Source organism: Sciurus vulgaris (genome assembly GCF_902686455.1).
Source record: "Sciurus vulgaris genome assembly, chromosome: 1".
In the NCBI taxonomy this organism is placed as follows: Eukaryota; Metazoa; Chordata; class Mammalia; order Rodentia; family Sciuridae; genus Sciurus; species Sciurus vulgaris.
The window spans coordinates 145,925,088-145,940,519 of NC_136461.1; the positions used below are offsets into that span (position 1 = coordinate 145,925,088).

The 15,432-nt window shown below is 34.1% G+C and overlaps 1 protein-coding gene across 1 annotated transcript in view; it reads left to right on the forward strand.

Annotated features, from left to right (window-relative positions):
- The window catches only part of LOC306641205 (uncharacterized protein C8orf34 homolog), a 490,512-nt gene extending 475,629 nt beyond the window's left edge, over positions 1 to 14,883 (forward strand). Inside the window, 2 exon segments of the mRNA XM_079106179.1 lie at positions 12,372 to 12,462; positions 14,728 to 14,883. Coding sequence (XP_078962305.1) covers positions 12,372 to 12,451 — 80 coding nt within the window. The 3' untranslated portion in view covers positions 12,452 to 12,462; positions 14,728 to 14,883.
- The last annotated feature ends 549 nt before the right edge of the window (positions 14,884 to 15,432 follow it).

Here is a 15,432-nt window from a genome sequence, read left to right on the forward strand (position 1 = left end):
GCATATTTTTGGCCCCTTTGTCTAGTATGAGAAAATTGTATTTATTTGGGTTTGTGTCCGTGTCCTCTATTCTGTACCATTGATCTACCTGTCTATTTTGGTACCAATACCATGCCGTTTTTGTTACTATTGCTTTGTAATAGAGTTGAAGATCTGGTATTGTGATATCCCCTGCTTCGCTCTTTCTACTGAGGATTGTTTTAGCTATTCTGGGTTTCTTATTCTTCCAGATGAATTTCATGATTGCTTGCTCTATTTCTGTAAGGTACATCATTGGGATTGGAATTGATTGAATCTATATAGCACTTTTGTTAGTATGGCCATTTTGACAATATTAATTCTGCCTATCCAAGAACATGAGAGATCTTTCCATCTTCTAAGGTCTTCCTCATTTTCTTTCTTCAAAGTTCTGTAGTTGTCATTGTAGAGATTTTTTTTTACCTTTTTGGTTAGATTGATTCCCAAGTACTTTATTTTTTTTTTGAGTCTATTGCAAATGGAGTTGCTTTCCTCATTTCCCTTTCAGCTGTTTCATCGCTTGCATATAAAAATGCTTTAGATTTATGCATGTTGATTTTATAGCCTGCTATTTTGCTGAATTCATTGATGAGGTCTAGAAGTTTTCTGGAGGAGGTTTTTGGATCCTCTAAATATAGAATCACGTCATCAGCAAATAGTGACAGCTTAAGTTCCTCTTTTCCTATTCATATCCCTTTAATTTCTTTGTTCTGACTAATTGCTCTGGCTAGAGTTTCGAGGACAATGTTAAATAGAAGTGGTGAAAGAGAACATCCCTGTCTTGTTCCCGTTTTTAAAGGGAATGGTTTCAGTTTTTCTCCATTAAGAATGGTGTTGGCCATGGGCTTAGCATAAATAGCCTTTACAATGTTCAGGTATGTTCCTACTATCCCTATTTTGTCTAGTGTTTTGAGCATGAAGGGGTGTTGTATTTTGTCAAACACTTTTTCTGTGTCAATGGAAATAACCATATGATTCTTATCCTGAAGTCTATTGACATGATGGATTATATTTATTGATTTACAGATGTTAAAAGATCCTTGCATTCCAGGGATGAACCCCACTTGATCGTGGTGCACTATTTTCTTAATGTTTTTGGATACAGTTTGCCAATATTTTGTTAAGGATCTTTGCATCTATATTCATCAAGGATATTGGTCTAAAATTTTCTTTCCTTGATGTGTCTTTGCCTGGTTTGGGTATGAGGGTGATATTAGCTTCATAGAATGAGTTTGGTAGGGTACCCTCCTTTTCTATTTCCTGGAATACTTTGAGAAGTATTGGAATGAGTTCTTCTTCGAAGGTCTTATAGAACTCGGCTGAGAATCTGTCTGTTCCTGGGGTTTTCTTGGATGGTAGATTTTTAATGGCTCTTTCTATTTCATTGCTTGATATTGATCTGTTTAAATTGTGTATGTCCTCCTGGTTCAGTTTGGGAGGAGCATATGTCTCTAGAAATTTGTCAATGTCTTTGGTAGTTTCTATTTTGTTGGAATACAGATTTTCAAAGTAGCTTCTCATTATGTTCTGTATCTCAGTGGTGTCTGTCGTGACATTTCCTTTTTCATCACAACTTTTAGTAATTTGAGTCTTCTCTCTCCTTCTCTTTGTTAATGTGGCTAAGGGTTTGTCTACTTTGTTTACTTTCTCAAAGAACCAACTTTTTGTTTTGTCAATTTTTTTAATTGTTTCTTTTGTTTCAATTTCATTGATTTCTGCTCTGATTTTAATTATTTCCTGTCTTCTACTACTTTTGCTCTTATTCTGTTCTTTTTCTAGGGCTTTGAGCTGTAATGTTAGGTCATTTAGTTGTTGACTTTTCATTCTTTTCTGGAATGCACTCCATGCAATGAATTTTCCTTGTAGTCCTGCTTTCATAGTGTCCCAGAGATTTTGATATGTTATATCGTCATTCTCATTGACCTCTAAGAATTTTTTATTCTCCTCCCTGACGTTTTCTGTTATCCATGTTTCATTCAACAGCATATTATTTAGTCTCCAGGTGTTGGAGTAATTTCTGTTTTTTATTTTCTCATTGATTTCTATTCTTAGTCCATTTTGATCTGATAGAACACAAGGCAGTATCTCTATTTTTTTGCATTTCCTAAGGGCTGTTTTGTGGTGTAACATATGGTCTATTTTCGAGAAGGTTCCATGTGCTGCTGAGAAGAAAGTGAATCTGCTCGTTGATGGATGGAATATTCTATATATGTCTATTAAATTTAAGTTATTGATTGTGTTATTGAGTTCTATGATTTCTTTGTTTGATTTTTGTTTGGAAGATCTATCTAATGGTGACAGCGGTGCATTAAAGTCACCCAGAATTATTGTGTTGTCGTCTATGTGATTCCTGAAATTGAGAAGGATTTGTTTTATGTACAGGGATGCACCATTGTTTGGGGCATAAATATTTACTATCGTTATGTCTTCCTGATTTATGGTTCCCTTAAGCAGTATGAAATGTCCTTCTTTATCCCTTCTGACTAACTTTGGCTTGAAGTCCATTTTATCTGATATAAGGATGGAAACCCCCGCTTTTTTACTGAGTCCCTGTGCGTGGTAGGTTTTTTCCCATCCTTTCACCTTTAGTCTAGGGATGTCTTTTTCTATGAGATGAGTCTCTTGCAGGCAGCATATTGTTGGGTCTTTCTTTTTAATCCATTTTGCCAGTCTATGTCTTTTGATTGATGAGTTTAGGCCATTAACATTCAGGGTTATTATTGAGATATGATTTGTATTCCCAGTCATTTGGCTTATTTTTGGTTTTTAAGTTGGCTTGGTTTCTCCTTTAAGTGGTTTTCTCTAAGGTAGTTCCTCCCTTTGCTGACCTACATTGTTGTTTTTCATTTCCTCCTCATGGAATATTTTGTTGAGAACATTCTGTAGTGCAAGCTTTCTATTTGTAAATTCTTTTAACTTTTGTTTATCATGGAAGGATTTTATTTCATCTTCAAATCTGAAGGTTAGTTTTGCTGGGTATAGGATTCTTGGTTGGCAACCATGTTCTTTCAGAGCTTGAAATACGTTGTTCCAGGCCCTTCTAGCTTTTAGAGTCTGGGATGAGAAGTTGGCTGCTATCCGTATTGGTCTCCCCCTATATGTAATCTGATGCTTTTCTCTCACAGCCTTCGAAATCCTATCTTTATTTTGAATGTTAGGCATTTTCATTATAATGTGCCTTGGTGTGGATCTGTTGTGATTTTGTGCATTTGGTGTTCTGTAAGCCTCTTGTATTTGATTTTCCATTTCATTCTTCAGGTTTGGGAAATTTTCTGCTATTATTTCATTGAGTAGGTTGTTCATTCCTTTGGTTTGTATCTCTGTGCCTTCCTCAATTCCAATAATTCTTAAATTTGGTCTTTTCATGATGTCCCATAGTTCTTGGAGATTCTGTTCATGATTTCTTACCATCTTCTCTGTTTGGGCGACTTTTATTTTCAAGATTATATATTTTGTTTTCATTATCTGAGGTTCTGTCTTCCAAGTGGTCTAGTCTTTTGGTGATGCTTTCCATTGAGTTTTTTATTTGGTTTATTGTCTCCTTCATTTCAAGGATTTCTGTTTGATTTCTTTTTGAGAATCTCTATCTCTTTTTTGAAATGATCTTTTACTTCCTGCAGTTGCTCTGTCAGCTTATTGGTATCATCATTCATTGCCTGCATTTGCTCTCTTATCTCATCCTTTGCTTCGCAAATCATCTTAATCATGTATAATCTGAAGTCCTTTTCTGACAATTCTTCTAACATACTGTCATTGGATTCTATTAATATAGAATCTAGATTTGTTTGGATCATTTTCTTCCCTTGTATTTTCATGTTGTTCATGTATCTTCCCCTCTAGCAGTGCAGATCTGGGGTATTACAGCTTTCCCCCTATAGGCTTATAGTGGCCCTATAGGTTTCCAAAACCCTTTCTTTAGGGGGAGATCAATATTAGCAGTGCCCAATTCAGATACTATGCAATCCTAGACCAAATAGCCCCTATGAGGACAATAACAACATTGTCATAATAAACAGAATGAGTTCAAATATTATCTTCAGTAAAACAAACAAATTTGCAATAAGGTGTGCAGTTTCAAATGGAGGACAAAGAGGATGCAGAGGGATGTAGAATGTGGCTGTTAACGGGATAAGAAAAGAATATACAGAAGTTCTAGATAATAAAAAGGGTGAGAGTGTAATCAAAAGAAATTGGATATTAGCATGCAAAAAAGGGAGAAAGACTCTTAGGGAATAGGTAAACAAAAGGAAAAGAGAGCAAGAAAAGTAAAGAAATAAAAACTGAATTTTTTTTAAAAGGATATAAAAGAAAATCTACAGTATAATAGTCATATAGTAATGAAACCTCCCGGAGTTCAGTAGCCTGATGCATGAGAGGTACCTGACAATGAGCTTCAAGCCTCCAGCAGGCATCTCAGGATGGGTTTTGCCCCACCCAAAGATCGGAGCTGTGGCTTCCAGGATTATCCAAGATGGCTGCTCTGGCTTCGAAATGTGTTTGCAAATTGGGAGCTGCAGCTCAGGGGTTGACGTGGTCAGCAGGAGGTCCTGTAGGCGGGATGTGGTTGGTCCAGCAGGGGTCCTGGAGGTCTGGTGTGTTTGGTGTGATTGTGGGATCCTGGAGGCCTGTTGCAATCAGTCGGTTTGGGGTCCCGGTGATAGGGCGCAGTCAGTTGGTCTATGGGTCCTGGCGGCAGGGAGCAGTCCGTTGATGTGAGGGCCCCAGAGGCAGGGAGTGATCGGTCGGGCTGAGGGATCCTGGAGATGGGGCTCAGTCAGTCCGGCCAGGGGTCCTATGGGGCCTGGCTGTTGTCTCAAAATGGCAGCAGCCACGTGCAATCAAATTGCAGGTACTGTAACAGTGAACTTCCAGGCAACAGCAGGCAGCTGGTGTTCCATTGGCGGTCGGCGATCAGTTTGCTGACTGTTGTTGGACAATCGGGAGGTGAACTCGTGCATTGGGTGATGGATAGGTGTAAGGTAGGCGAGTGGCAGGCACATGGTGGATGTTAGACACCTGACAGTGAGCAATTTTCACTCAAAAAACGCGTTGATATGCTGGCAGACTGCAGGTGCTCAAAGCAGACAAATGGGGTAAACAGCAGGTGATCGATAAGCAGCAAAAACTGCCTTACCAAGAAACAGATATCCTTTGCTTGAAACTGTAGTTATGGAGCAATAAGGAATGCAGCCTCCCTTTAGTCTGCCATCTTGGATCTCTCCCCCCAGTAATTTTTTAAAAGAATTCTCATATACCCTCTTTCTCTCTCATGGGCATGTGCACACCTAAACACACACACACACACACACATACATACATACATACATACACACCTGGGATCAACTATACAATAATGCATGATGATACATACACTATATTGAGTTCTGTAGTAATAAAACTTTAACATTGTATTTTAAATATTTTCCACATTGTCAAATATTACTTTATGATTTAAAAAAATAAAAGCATAGCATTTTATTATCTATATATACCATGATTTGTTTAATTAACTCTTTTGTGATTCATAGTGATATTTAAAATTATTTTAAATGAAACTGGAAGGAATATCTATATTAGTTCTTTATAAATATTTATGATACATATTTTAAACTTGTTAGATTAAACTTGAAAATTCAAATGAAATGAACAACTGTCTAGAAAAATATAGTTTGCCAAAACTGACACAAGAGGAAATAGAAAATCTGAATAGTCATAGAACTGTTTAGAAAATGAAATCCATGATTAAAAATTTTTACATGAAAACAATTTCAGGACCATATGGTTCTACCACTGAAATTTTTCTAGCATATGAAAATAATTTTCATGTTACACAAAAACTTCCAGAGAAGAGAATCAAAGAGAAAACATTTCCCAGACCACTTTATGAGGACAGCTAATTTTTAATACAATACATAACAAAGGAATTACAAAAAAGAAAACTTTATGAAAAATATGTCAATTGATTTTTGAACATAGACATAAAAACCCTAAACAAATTGGTATTCAACCAAATACTACCATATATAAAAGATAATCCCCAAATGTTGGTTTTATTGCAGAAATGTATTATTTGATTAATTTTTGAAAATTGTCAGTGGAATTAACTGCAGTAACATAATAAATGAGAAAAATAATATCAAAAATGCATAAAATTATTTGATAAAAGTTGACATCTATACATGATTTTAAAAACTCAATGGGTTTGGAGCATACACATTTTTTAATCTTAATAAAATCTATTTATGAAAAGTCTTACAGGAAGTATTATTCTTGGTGCAATATTAAAAATTTTCCCCTTTTAGATCAAGAATGAGACCAAAATTTCCACTTTCACCGGGAAAATGTAAGTTAAATTGCTTAAAAATGTATTGAAATTTTGTTACAAAATACAGAAATGCAAGGAGATACTTACCTATAAGATAGTGGTTATGGTTTTGCAGGTAATGGTAAGTGGGAGAAGGATCTTCAAGGTCTGGCAGTGTTCTATTTCTCAACCTGAATGGTTGTTAATGGGTATTTACTTTTTTTTTTTTTAACTGAATCACACTTTTTTGTACTATTCTACATGTATATTCTATTTACAATTAAAAAAAAGTGTTGCAATGTTCTTGATTTTCTGTTTATAATAATGTTTTCTGTGTTGCTTATGAACATGGATTAAGAACATTTATATGCAGAGAATTTTTTGTAGTTCATGAAAAGTTCGTCTGTCAACTGACAATTGTTTTCTTCAAAATCATTGATAACATCTTCAGTAGATCTGCAGTGGCACTGAATCTAATTTCTGAAATAGTTGCAATCAAGTAGAAACATTCTCTTTGACTACATTGCAAATCAATTTTACTCAGCTTTATGAAGTCATTTTTCTCACTTAGAACCATATGTATTGAAACTTCATAATTAAGAATGAAATTTTTTTGTCTTCAAACTTTTGCAATTGGTTCATATATATTCATCTTTACCCGCATTTAAAATAAAATATTCTTGAGGACCTATACCAGTTCTTGCCAATTTTATACTTCTCATAGCATCTTGGGTAAAAACTTATTGCCTAGGTACTACAGAATATGCTTTTATGAATCAAATCAAATATAGAAATTTTAGAAATGTTCTTGAAGAAGTGCAATACTATTTTTACCAGTCAATATGATAAAGCTAAAATTTTCCCTTCATTCACTGCAAACAGATGTAAGAAAAAAATGGGGTCACATTTGAGGCAATTTGTCTAACAACTTTAAAAATAACCTTCAACTGAGAACCAAAATCAGATATTTGCCATATTTTTTATTGGTGCATTATAGTTGTACATAATGGTGGGATTTTTTGTTGCTTATTCATACATGCACATAATATAATGATATGCACATAACAATATAATTTAGACAAAGCTTATTAAGATGAGGGAAGGAAGCCAACAGAATAAATATCTGTAATTTGCCCTCTTCCATTTCTTTAATCTTAACTGAAGCTCCTTATTGGCAAAACCTTCATGTAAGCAGGTTGGGAACTTCATTGATATAAATCATGAACCTGAACCTAATGTGGCAGAGAGCTGGACTTTGAAAAGAGTATATCTGGCAGGAAAATAGAAGCTCCTGGCACAAGACAGATGCTTGCCTATCTGATTCTCTGCCTTTCTTAATTTCTGATATTTGGGCTTAAAGTTTAAATGTTTTCTGCAGTTCATTCCCCTACACCTTTCATCCTGCATTCATTTTGTTTGGAGAACAAGCTCTGCCTGCATGGTTTAAATTGTCTGAAGAGTGTTAAGACTTCCTTGATGACCAAGTGTGTGATCAGTTTCGAACAACTGTTTAGAAGTACCAAATTCTTGAAACAAACAAACAAAAAAATAAGCAAATTATATTCTGTTGTTGGGTGTAGTTTTCTTTACGTTTGTTATATATTTTGGCCGATTGTGTTAAGTATTCCATATGCTTATTGAATATTTTTGGGAGTGTTGTTTTATCCATTACCAAGAGATGAGTTTTAAAACCTCTACTGTGATTATGCATTGGACTGTTTTTCTCTTATTTATGTTAATCCTTGCTTTTTAACCTTTGAAGTTATGTTATTATTTTTATACAAATTTAAAAGTATGTCTTTCTGATGAGTTGAAGCTTTTATCATTATGAAATACTTTTCCTTACCCCTTGCAATTAATTCTGCATTAAATTACATATTATATGACATTATTATGATTTTCTTTTGATTCATGTTTGTGTAATACATGTTTTTCCATTCTCTTTTCAACATTGCTATATTCACATATATCAGGCAAGTTTCTTCAAAACCACATCTAGTTAGGTTATTTTAAAAATCAATTCTAACATATTTTAAAATTTAGCTCCTTTATGAATTTATATGCGACAATTATTGTTATAGTTAGTGTATGTTTTCCATCACTATTACAAAATACCCGATATAATCAACTTATAAAGAGAAAGGTTTATTTTGGCTCACAGTTTTGGAGGTTCCAATTCATGATGAATTTGCCCCACTGCTTTTGGTCTGTGGCAAGGTAGCACATCAGTGTGGGTTCCAGATCTTAAATTATACTATAGATCTATAGTAACAAAAAAGCATGATATTGGCACTGAAACAGGCTTGTAGACCAATGGCACAGAGTAGAAGACACCAAAACAAGCCCACATAAACACAGTTCTCTCACATTAGACAAAGGCACCAAAAGCATTCATTGGCGAAAAGATAGCCTCTTCAACAAAGATGCTGGGAAAACTGGAAATCCATATGTAGCAAAATGAAATTAAACTCCTATCTCTCAGCCTTCACAAAACTCCACTCTAAGTGAATCAAGGACTTAAGCATTAGACCAGAGACCCTGCACCTAATAGAAGAAAAAGTAGGCCCAAATCTTATGAAGGTAGAATGAAAGATCTAAGCATGGGACTGCAAAGTATGGCACGAGAAATTTTCCTCATCAAAAAAGTAGTTAACATATATTCTGAAAGAAGCCTAGTTTGGAAATAAATTTGGAAAATTGTCGCCAAGTCTAAAATAGACCCACAAAATCTACTTAGAGGGTATATTAGGTATTAAAATGTCAATGGTCATAAATCAAAATTTTTATAAAAGTATATGAATCTTTAAAGGAGGAGAAAATGGAAGAAGATTGATATTTATTAAACTTTTGATGATATGCACCAGTTGTGGGTACTATTACTCTGATTTTATAAACTATGATTTATTAAATATTCTTTCCCAAGAATACACAGTAAATACAATTTACATTCTACTAATCTAATTCTACTAATCTAAGTTCATATGCTCTACTCTGAAATTTCACTATATCTCTAAAAACTAAAAATATAGGTATGGAAGGAATGTGTTTATTAGTAGCATTGAGACAGGAATTATTTTACTGAAAGAGTCTTTATCATAAAGAAAATACTCTAAAACAAGAGAAAAAGGAAGAGTAACATAGAAAGTGAAGCAGTGATACATTTGGGCAGGAAATCTGCTTTTAATAGAAACTTCAACTTGATTTAGTTATATTTACACTGTGTTCCAAATTATTATCTACAAGCAAAGTCATCCAGAAAATTAAGGGAGGCATATATGATAAACATAAAAATTAAAATTTTGACATAATAAAATAAATAGCATTTAGTAATTACATTAAGCAAGTTTTCAATCCCATAGTAAGCTATTAAAAGTAGAACAACTGTTCAAAGCATGCTGCCAAGTTTCTTCAAAATGACTTGTTTTGAAATGTTGACTAAATATCTCAGAACTGTATATCATCGTTAGTATAATTAAACATTCTTCAGACCAAAAACATAGCTTTTCTTTGTATTTTGAAACATAAATTATATGTGACTTTCTCCTTCATATTAGGACATGGAGGGTTACCCATTTGTTAACATTTATAATGAATTTTAAAGTTTCTACCACTTATATAAGGCTTTTAGTTTTTACATTACTTCTAACTATTTAAGAATCAACCTATTAGGAAAAATTCAGTCTTAGTATTCCTATTTGACACTGCGTTTATCGACTATTTACTTAATAGATATTTATGCATTGGCTATTTACTTAATAAATATTTAACAAGTGAATAAATTAGTGAATAAATTCAGTTCAGATTTGTTAAGCCTGAGTCTTCATCTTTGTCTCCTGATTGCTCAGGGAGGCTGTGATACCTACAAATACAGACACGTGCCCATGATAAGTGGTTTACTGATACATACTACGAAACGGAACATGTTCAGTGATATGCGTATGTTTAACATGCTGTGGCTCTACAGTGGTGGCAGTTCCATCAGGGTGGCAATGACCATGGTGCATTGATACGGAATTTACCTCAATCCCTACCCATGCGTTTGTGATGAATTGTCTTAGGTGATTTCTGTTTTCCAGTGGAAAACAGCTGAAACCTGTCCTAAAACATTATCCTCAAGAAAAAACAAATGAATGTTCTATCTTTATTTCCAAACCTGATCATTATTCTCTTGTTGTTTATCTCCCTCCAAAGTTGCTTCATTTGTTACATCCTGATTCGCGTAAGAAGTAATGGGCTACCACCAGTGTAGGGAGTCCTACTTCAAAATGGGGATGCAGTATCAGCTAGATCCCCCTCCCACAAGTCAATTTCCAAGGAAGAGTAATATTATGATATATGTGAAACAATAGATTAAATCAAGGACTCTTCACTCTAGGTGAAGTAGCACTTACCGATAGATGCTTTATAGAATTTCTGAAAATGAGTCTTATATGAAAATCTGTTACCAAATAATTTTGGTGACAATCAGGTTAGTCTTTTTTTTTTTTTTTTTTAACTGTAGAACTTTCTTGTTGTATATTTTGATTCTCCAAAAAGCAGATGTAGTAAGATGTTGTCCAAACTTCTTTGACCAATTAACCATTTGTTTGTAGATCATCTATATTTTTTGTTTATATTTTTTATTTTTAGTTATACATGACAGTAGAATGCATTTTGGCAGACTAAACATAGATAAAGTATAACTTATTCTTTTTAAGTACCTACTTTTGTGACTGTACATGATGTGGAGTTACCTTGGTTGTGTACACAAATACAAGGCTAGGACAGTTATGACCAGCTAATTCTACTGTCTTTCCTATCACCGCCCTTCCCTTAGTTTTCCTTTGTCTGATATACACTACAAAATAGGACATGGATTTCTATTATTCCCCTCCCCAATTTCCCTTGTTTTGGGTTAGCATCCACAAGTCAGAGAGAACATTTGGCCTTTGGTCTTTTGGGATTGGCTTATTTCACGTAGCATGATATTCTCCAGTTCCATACTAAAAAGGTTCAACATCTCTAGCAATTAGAGAAATGCAAATTAAAACTACACTGAGATTCCATCTCACTCCAGTCAGAATGGTAGTTATAAAGAATACAATAAACAATAAATGTTGGTGAGGATGTGGGGAGAAAGGTACTCTCACACATAGTTGGTGGGACTGCCTATTGGTGCAACCATTGTGGAAAGCAGTGTGGAGATTCCTCAGAAAACTTGGAATGGAAGCACCATTTGATCCAGCTATCCCACTCCTCAGTCTATACCCAAAGGACTTAAAATCAGCATACTAGATCATCTATATTAATACCTGTGTTCTAGTGTTTCTAGAACTAATTTTTGAATACTTGAACATACCTATTTTTCTCTTCAAGACACATTAAACTGCTTATCTCTTTAGATCTTCTTATTTTGTCTGATTTTACCATCTTCCTTAATTTGCCACTTCTTTTGAACTAGAATATTCTTGCCACATTATCCCCTAAGCACTACTTTTCCTTTCCTTCAAAGTAGCCTCCTATTCTGAATGTTCTGCCACCAGGACTGCATTTACAGGAATTAAATTGAGCATGTAATGTTGTCCATCCAAGCATTAGAATTATGGTGTACGTGTGTGTATATACACTACCTCATGTAAATCACATAGCATTATGATAATGGTATAATTTATAAATTTTATGACATGACAATATGGGACATGTAGACATCCAGTGCTGAATAAATAAGCAGTGGAGTGTGCCGGACTTTCCTGCCAAACCCAAACTGGGCATCAGAACCATGGATGCAACTTAGAGGGCAGTCTTCCCACAGTACATATCTATAACAAAAACACTCTCTAGATTTATCACAAAAATCGACAAAAATTTAAATTGAGTATGACTGAATTGTTGAATGAGAACACACATGCTAGAGTTAATTGTAATTGCAGTTCCTTACATACTGTAAGGGCAGTTTTGATATTAATTTCAATGAGTTTTTACTAGAAAATCATTAAACCACCAGGGAATTGTGTTTAATAGATATTTTGTCCTGGTCTGGCATATTACCTTTTTTTCTTTCATTGTGCAGGTTCTGCCGATCTTCTTTGTGTTCCATGCTCTTCTTGTCCTGCCCTGGTCTACTCTGGTATGTTTGTTCAGGGCATTTAATATCATGTCAGGTAATTGTGGGTGCTATCTACAGCTGCTCAAAGTTCATATTTTAAAAGAAAAACATTCTCCTAGTGACTTAATGAGAAAAGATTTTGTGCCAAGGACCCTGCATAATCTTCCTTCCTTTCTTTTCTTTTCTTTTCTTCTTCTTTTTTTAAATGATGCTTTGTAGGTTTCATGTCCTCATTTAGTCCATATTCTCCTATGCTGTGATGATGGGATGGGGATTTTAAAACCATTCTCCTTAACAGGAAAATACATTCTAGCTAGACTTGAGCTGAAAACATTGCCCTTGGACTGTGCAGATTGTGAACTCTGTGACACCATTAAGTATCTCCTAGACTTACAGCATGCCAGAGCGGTTTCACATCCATGGACATGAGGCGACCTATGAACTGGACATAAAATCAGCAGTTATCTCCTCTCCATATGTCACAGAGAGAAGCAAAGATGTTGAATTTGTTCTTAGTCCTCAAAGAGCCACAGAACTTAAAAGCTGGAAAGAACTTTTGAATCATCTGCTTCTCTCCTAATCCCACACTGGTCTCTTCTTTCAGTACCCCTACCAAACGGTCATCCAGACTCCACATGAACCTCTGAGTAATGGGGGCTTTACCATCTCCTTCTCTTGCTGATCATTTAACTCTCTTCTTCTCTAGATGCTCAACAACTGATTAATTCTATATTAGGAAATCACCTACAGAAATAATTTCTGCAATGCATCAGTGTATAGCTTTCAGAATAATAGTAATTCATTGCATATATTTTTTAATAAAACATGAAAAAGATTTTACTGTAAAACATGGAAAAATTTCACAGTAAAACATAAAAAGCATATAAAAAGGGAAACTGCTAACTGCAAAAAAAGAGATGATTGATTCAAAAACATATAGCAATCTATATGATTGAAAACTCTGATTCCAGTAAGAAGGATGAGAAATACAGTAGTTGGATATATACATACTTATATATATATTTAATCTGATATTAACTGTTTTATATATATATATGCATATCAGTTTGCCTTTTTTATAAAAATATTGGGGAAAATCATCCACGTCAGAAGATATATATATGTATATATATATGTCATATATATGACAGAATATTAAATATAACTCATTTTTTCTTATACATGGTGTGTAGGCATAAGTCATAAATTTATGATTCAGATTACTGTCTGAATGGTTACAAACAAAAATGCCATCAGTGGTTGCCCCTGTGTGGTGTGATAATATTTTTTGATCCTTAAAATTATTTTCATATTAAACTTTCATGCTTAAGTTGTAAAATATGTTCAAATTGTTCTAAAATAAATTACTTATTTTGTTCCAAAATCTGAATTCTTATGGCTATCTTCTTCATGGTTCTATCTTTTTGGGTTATAGACAATACTTGCATTGCTATAGGTATACTATTACATGGTCCCTTTTTCAGTCTTTCAAATGTTCTTTGTATGATAAATGGGCACACCATTCTTCAATTCAAGAGCTCTATGTCAATCATTTTTGTGATTACATTTAATAAAATCCTGCAATGCATCCAGTACTATGCCAGAGAACAGCACATCCCTACCATGGGTAACATAGCACCCTCTGTGGTTCTCATCATGGAAGTTTATTAAATTGTGAAGAAGACATATAATAAACAATTGTTTACACAAAATGCTGATGATTATGCTTATAATCATTAGGGTGAGATAAATTCATGCAGCAGAGAATTCTACCTTCCGTGTAATGATAAAGGAGTCAGATAAAGGAGATAGCAGGGATTGGTTGGTGTAATAATGCGTTCCAGGTAGGGAAAAGTGCAAAAACAGTTGGATTTTCTTTTTCCCTTTTTTCCTTTCTTTGCTCCCTCTCCTTTGTTAGATAATATTTTTTGAACAAACTGCCATGCGCAAGATATTCTTTTCAAGCCTTGTGAATAATTTGGAGATTGATAGTCTTCTTAAAAAATGTTTAAGGTCTAACTGGTGAATAAGAAATATAAAACGTAACTATGGCATAAAGCAGAAAAAGAACATGAAACATTCTAGAGACATGGATATTTTCCCTGCCATCCTCATGTGATTAGAATTTTATACAGGTACCTGAAGTTAATATACTGAAAGAAAATTATGGCTAATAGAGGTAATACTCTAATGTCAGTGTCTTTGTAAAAGTTCATGCTGAGTAGAAGAAAACATCAAGATCCCAAGCTTTCTTTTTAATATGCCACACTACTGACTTACTCTTAAATACATTTTCTTTTATTTCATTTCCCCTCTACAGGTCTATGAAACAGGCAGAAGAAGTTACAAGTGGTCCTTAAAGAAATTACAATTATTCAAATCCTAATATATAGTCCCAATTTTATTTACTATGTGTAATCATTTATAGAGTGGTTATTTTTATAATATCAATAATAAACAGTACTATTGTAACCAGGGGGTGCCCATGTGTGTAATCAGAGAACACTAATCCCGGCAAAGGAATCTGGGGTGGTCAAGATACCTGTTACCTGTTGATATGGTTAGAGTCCTGGGTTTAGATTACTTTATATATGGTTATTAATATTAATATTTGATATATTAAATATTGCCTGATTCAAATAACTTTGCTTAAAAGTTTTCTGTATTTTAACTTGTCTAGGGTTTTCTACTTCTTCTATTTTTATAATATATTTTCATTTTTTAGATTAATAAACATTGTACTTACCCAAATGTGCCAAGATGTGTTATTTAGATCTCTGCGGGAGTTTCCTGTTTGGTGTCATCACCTGCTGTATGTGTTGTGCGCAGCAGTAAGAGATGCATTCCCCACTACTACTTTTTCCATGATCATTTTCCCATCAGAACAAATAATTGATGTTAACTCAGTAAAGCAAATCAATAAGGAATGAAATGCATGCCCCCAGAGCACATGCAATGAAAATTGTTTGACAATTTATGCAATTATTGAATCTGATTAAGAGTATTCATTTTAAATTTGATGTAT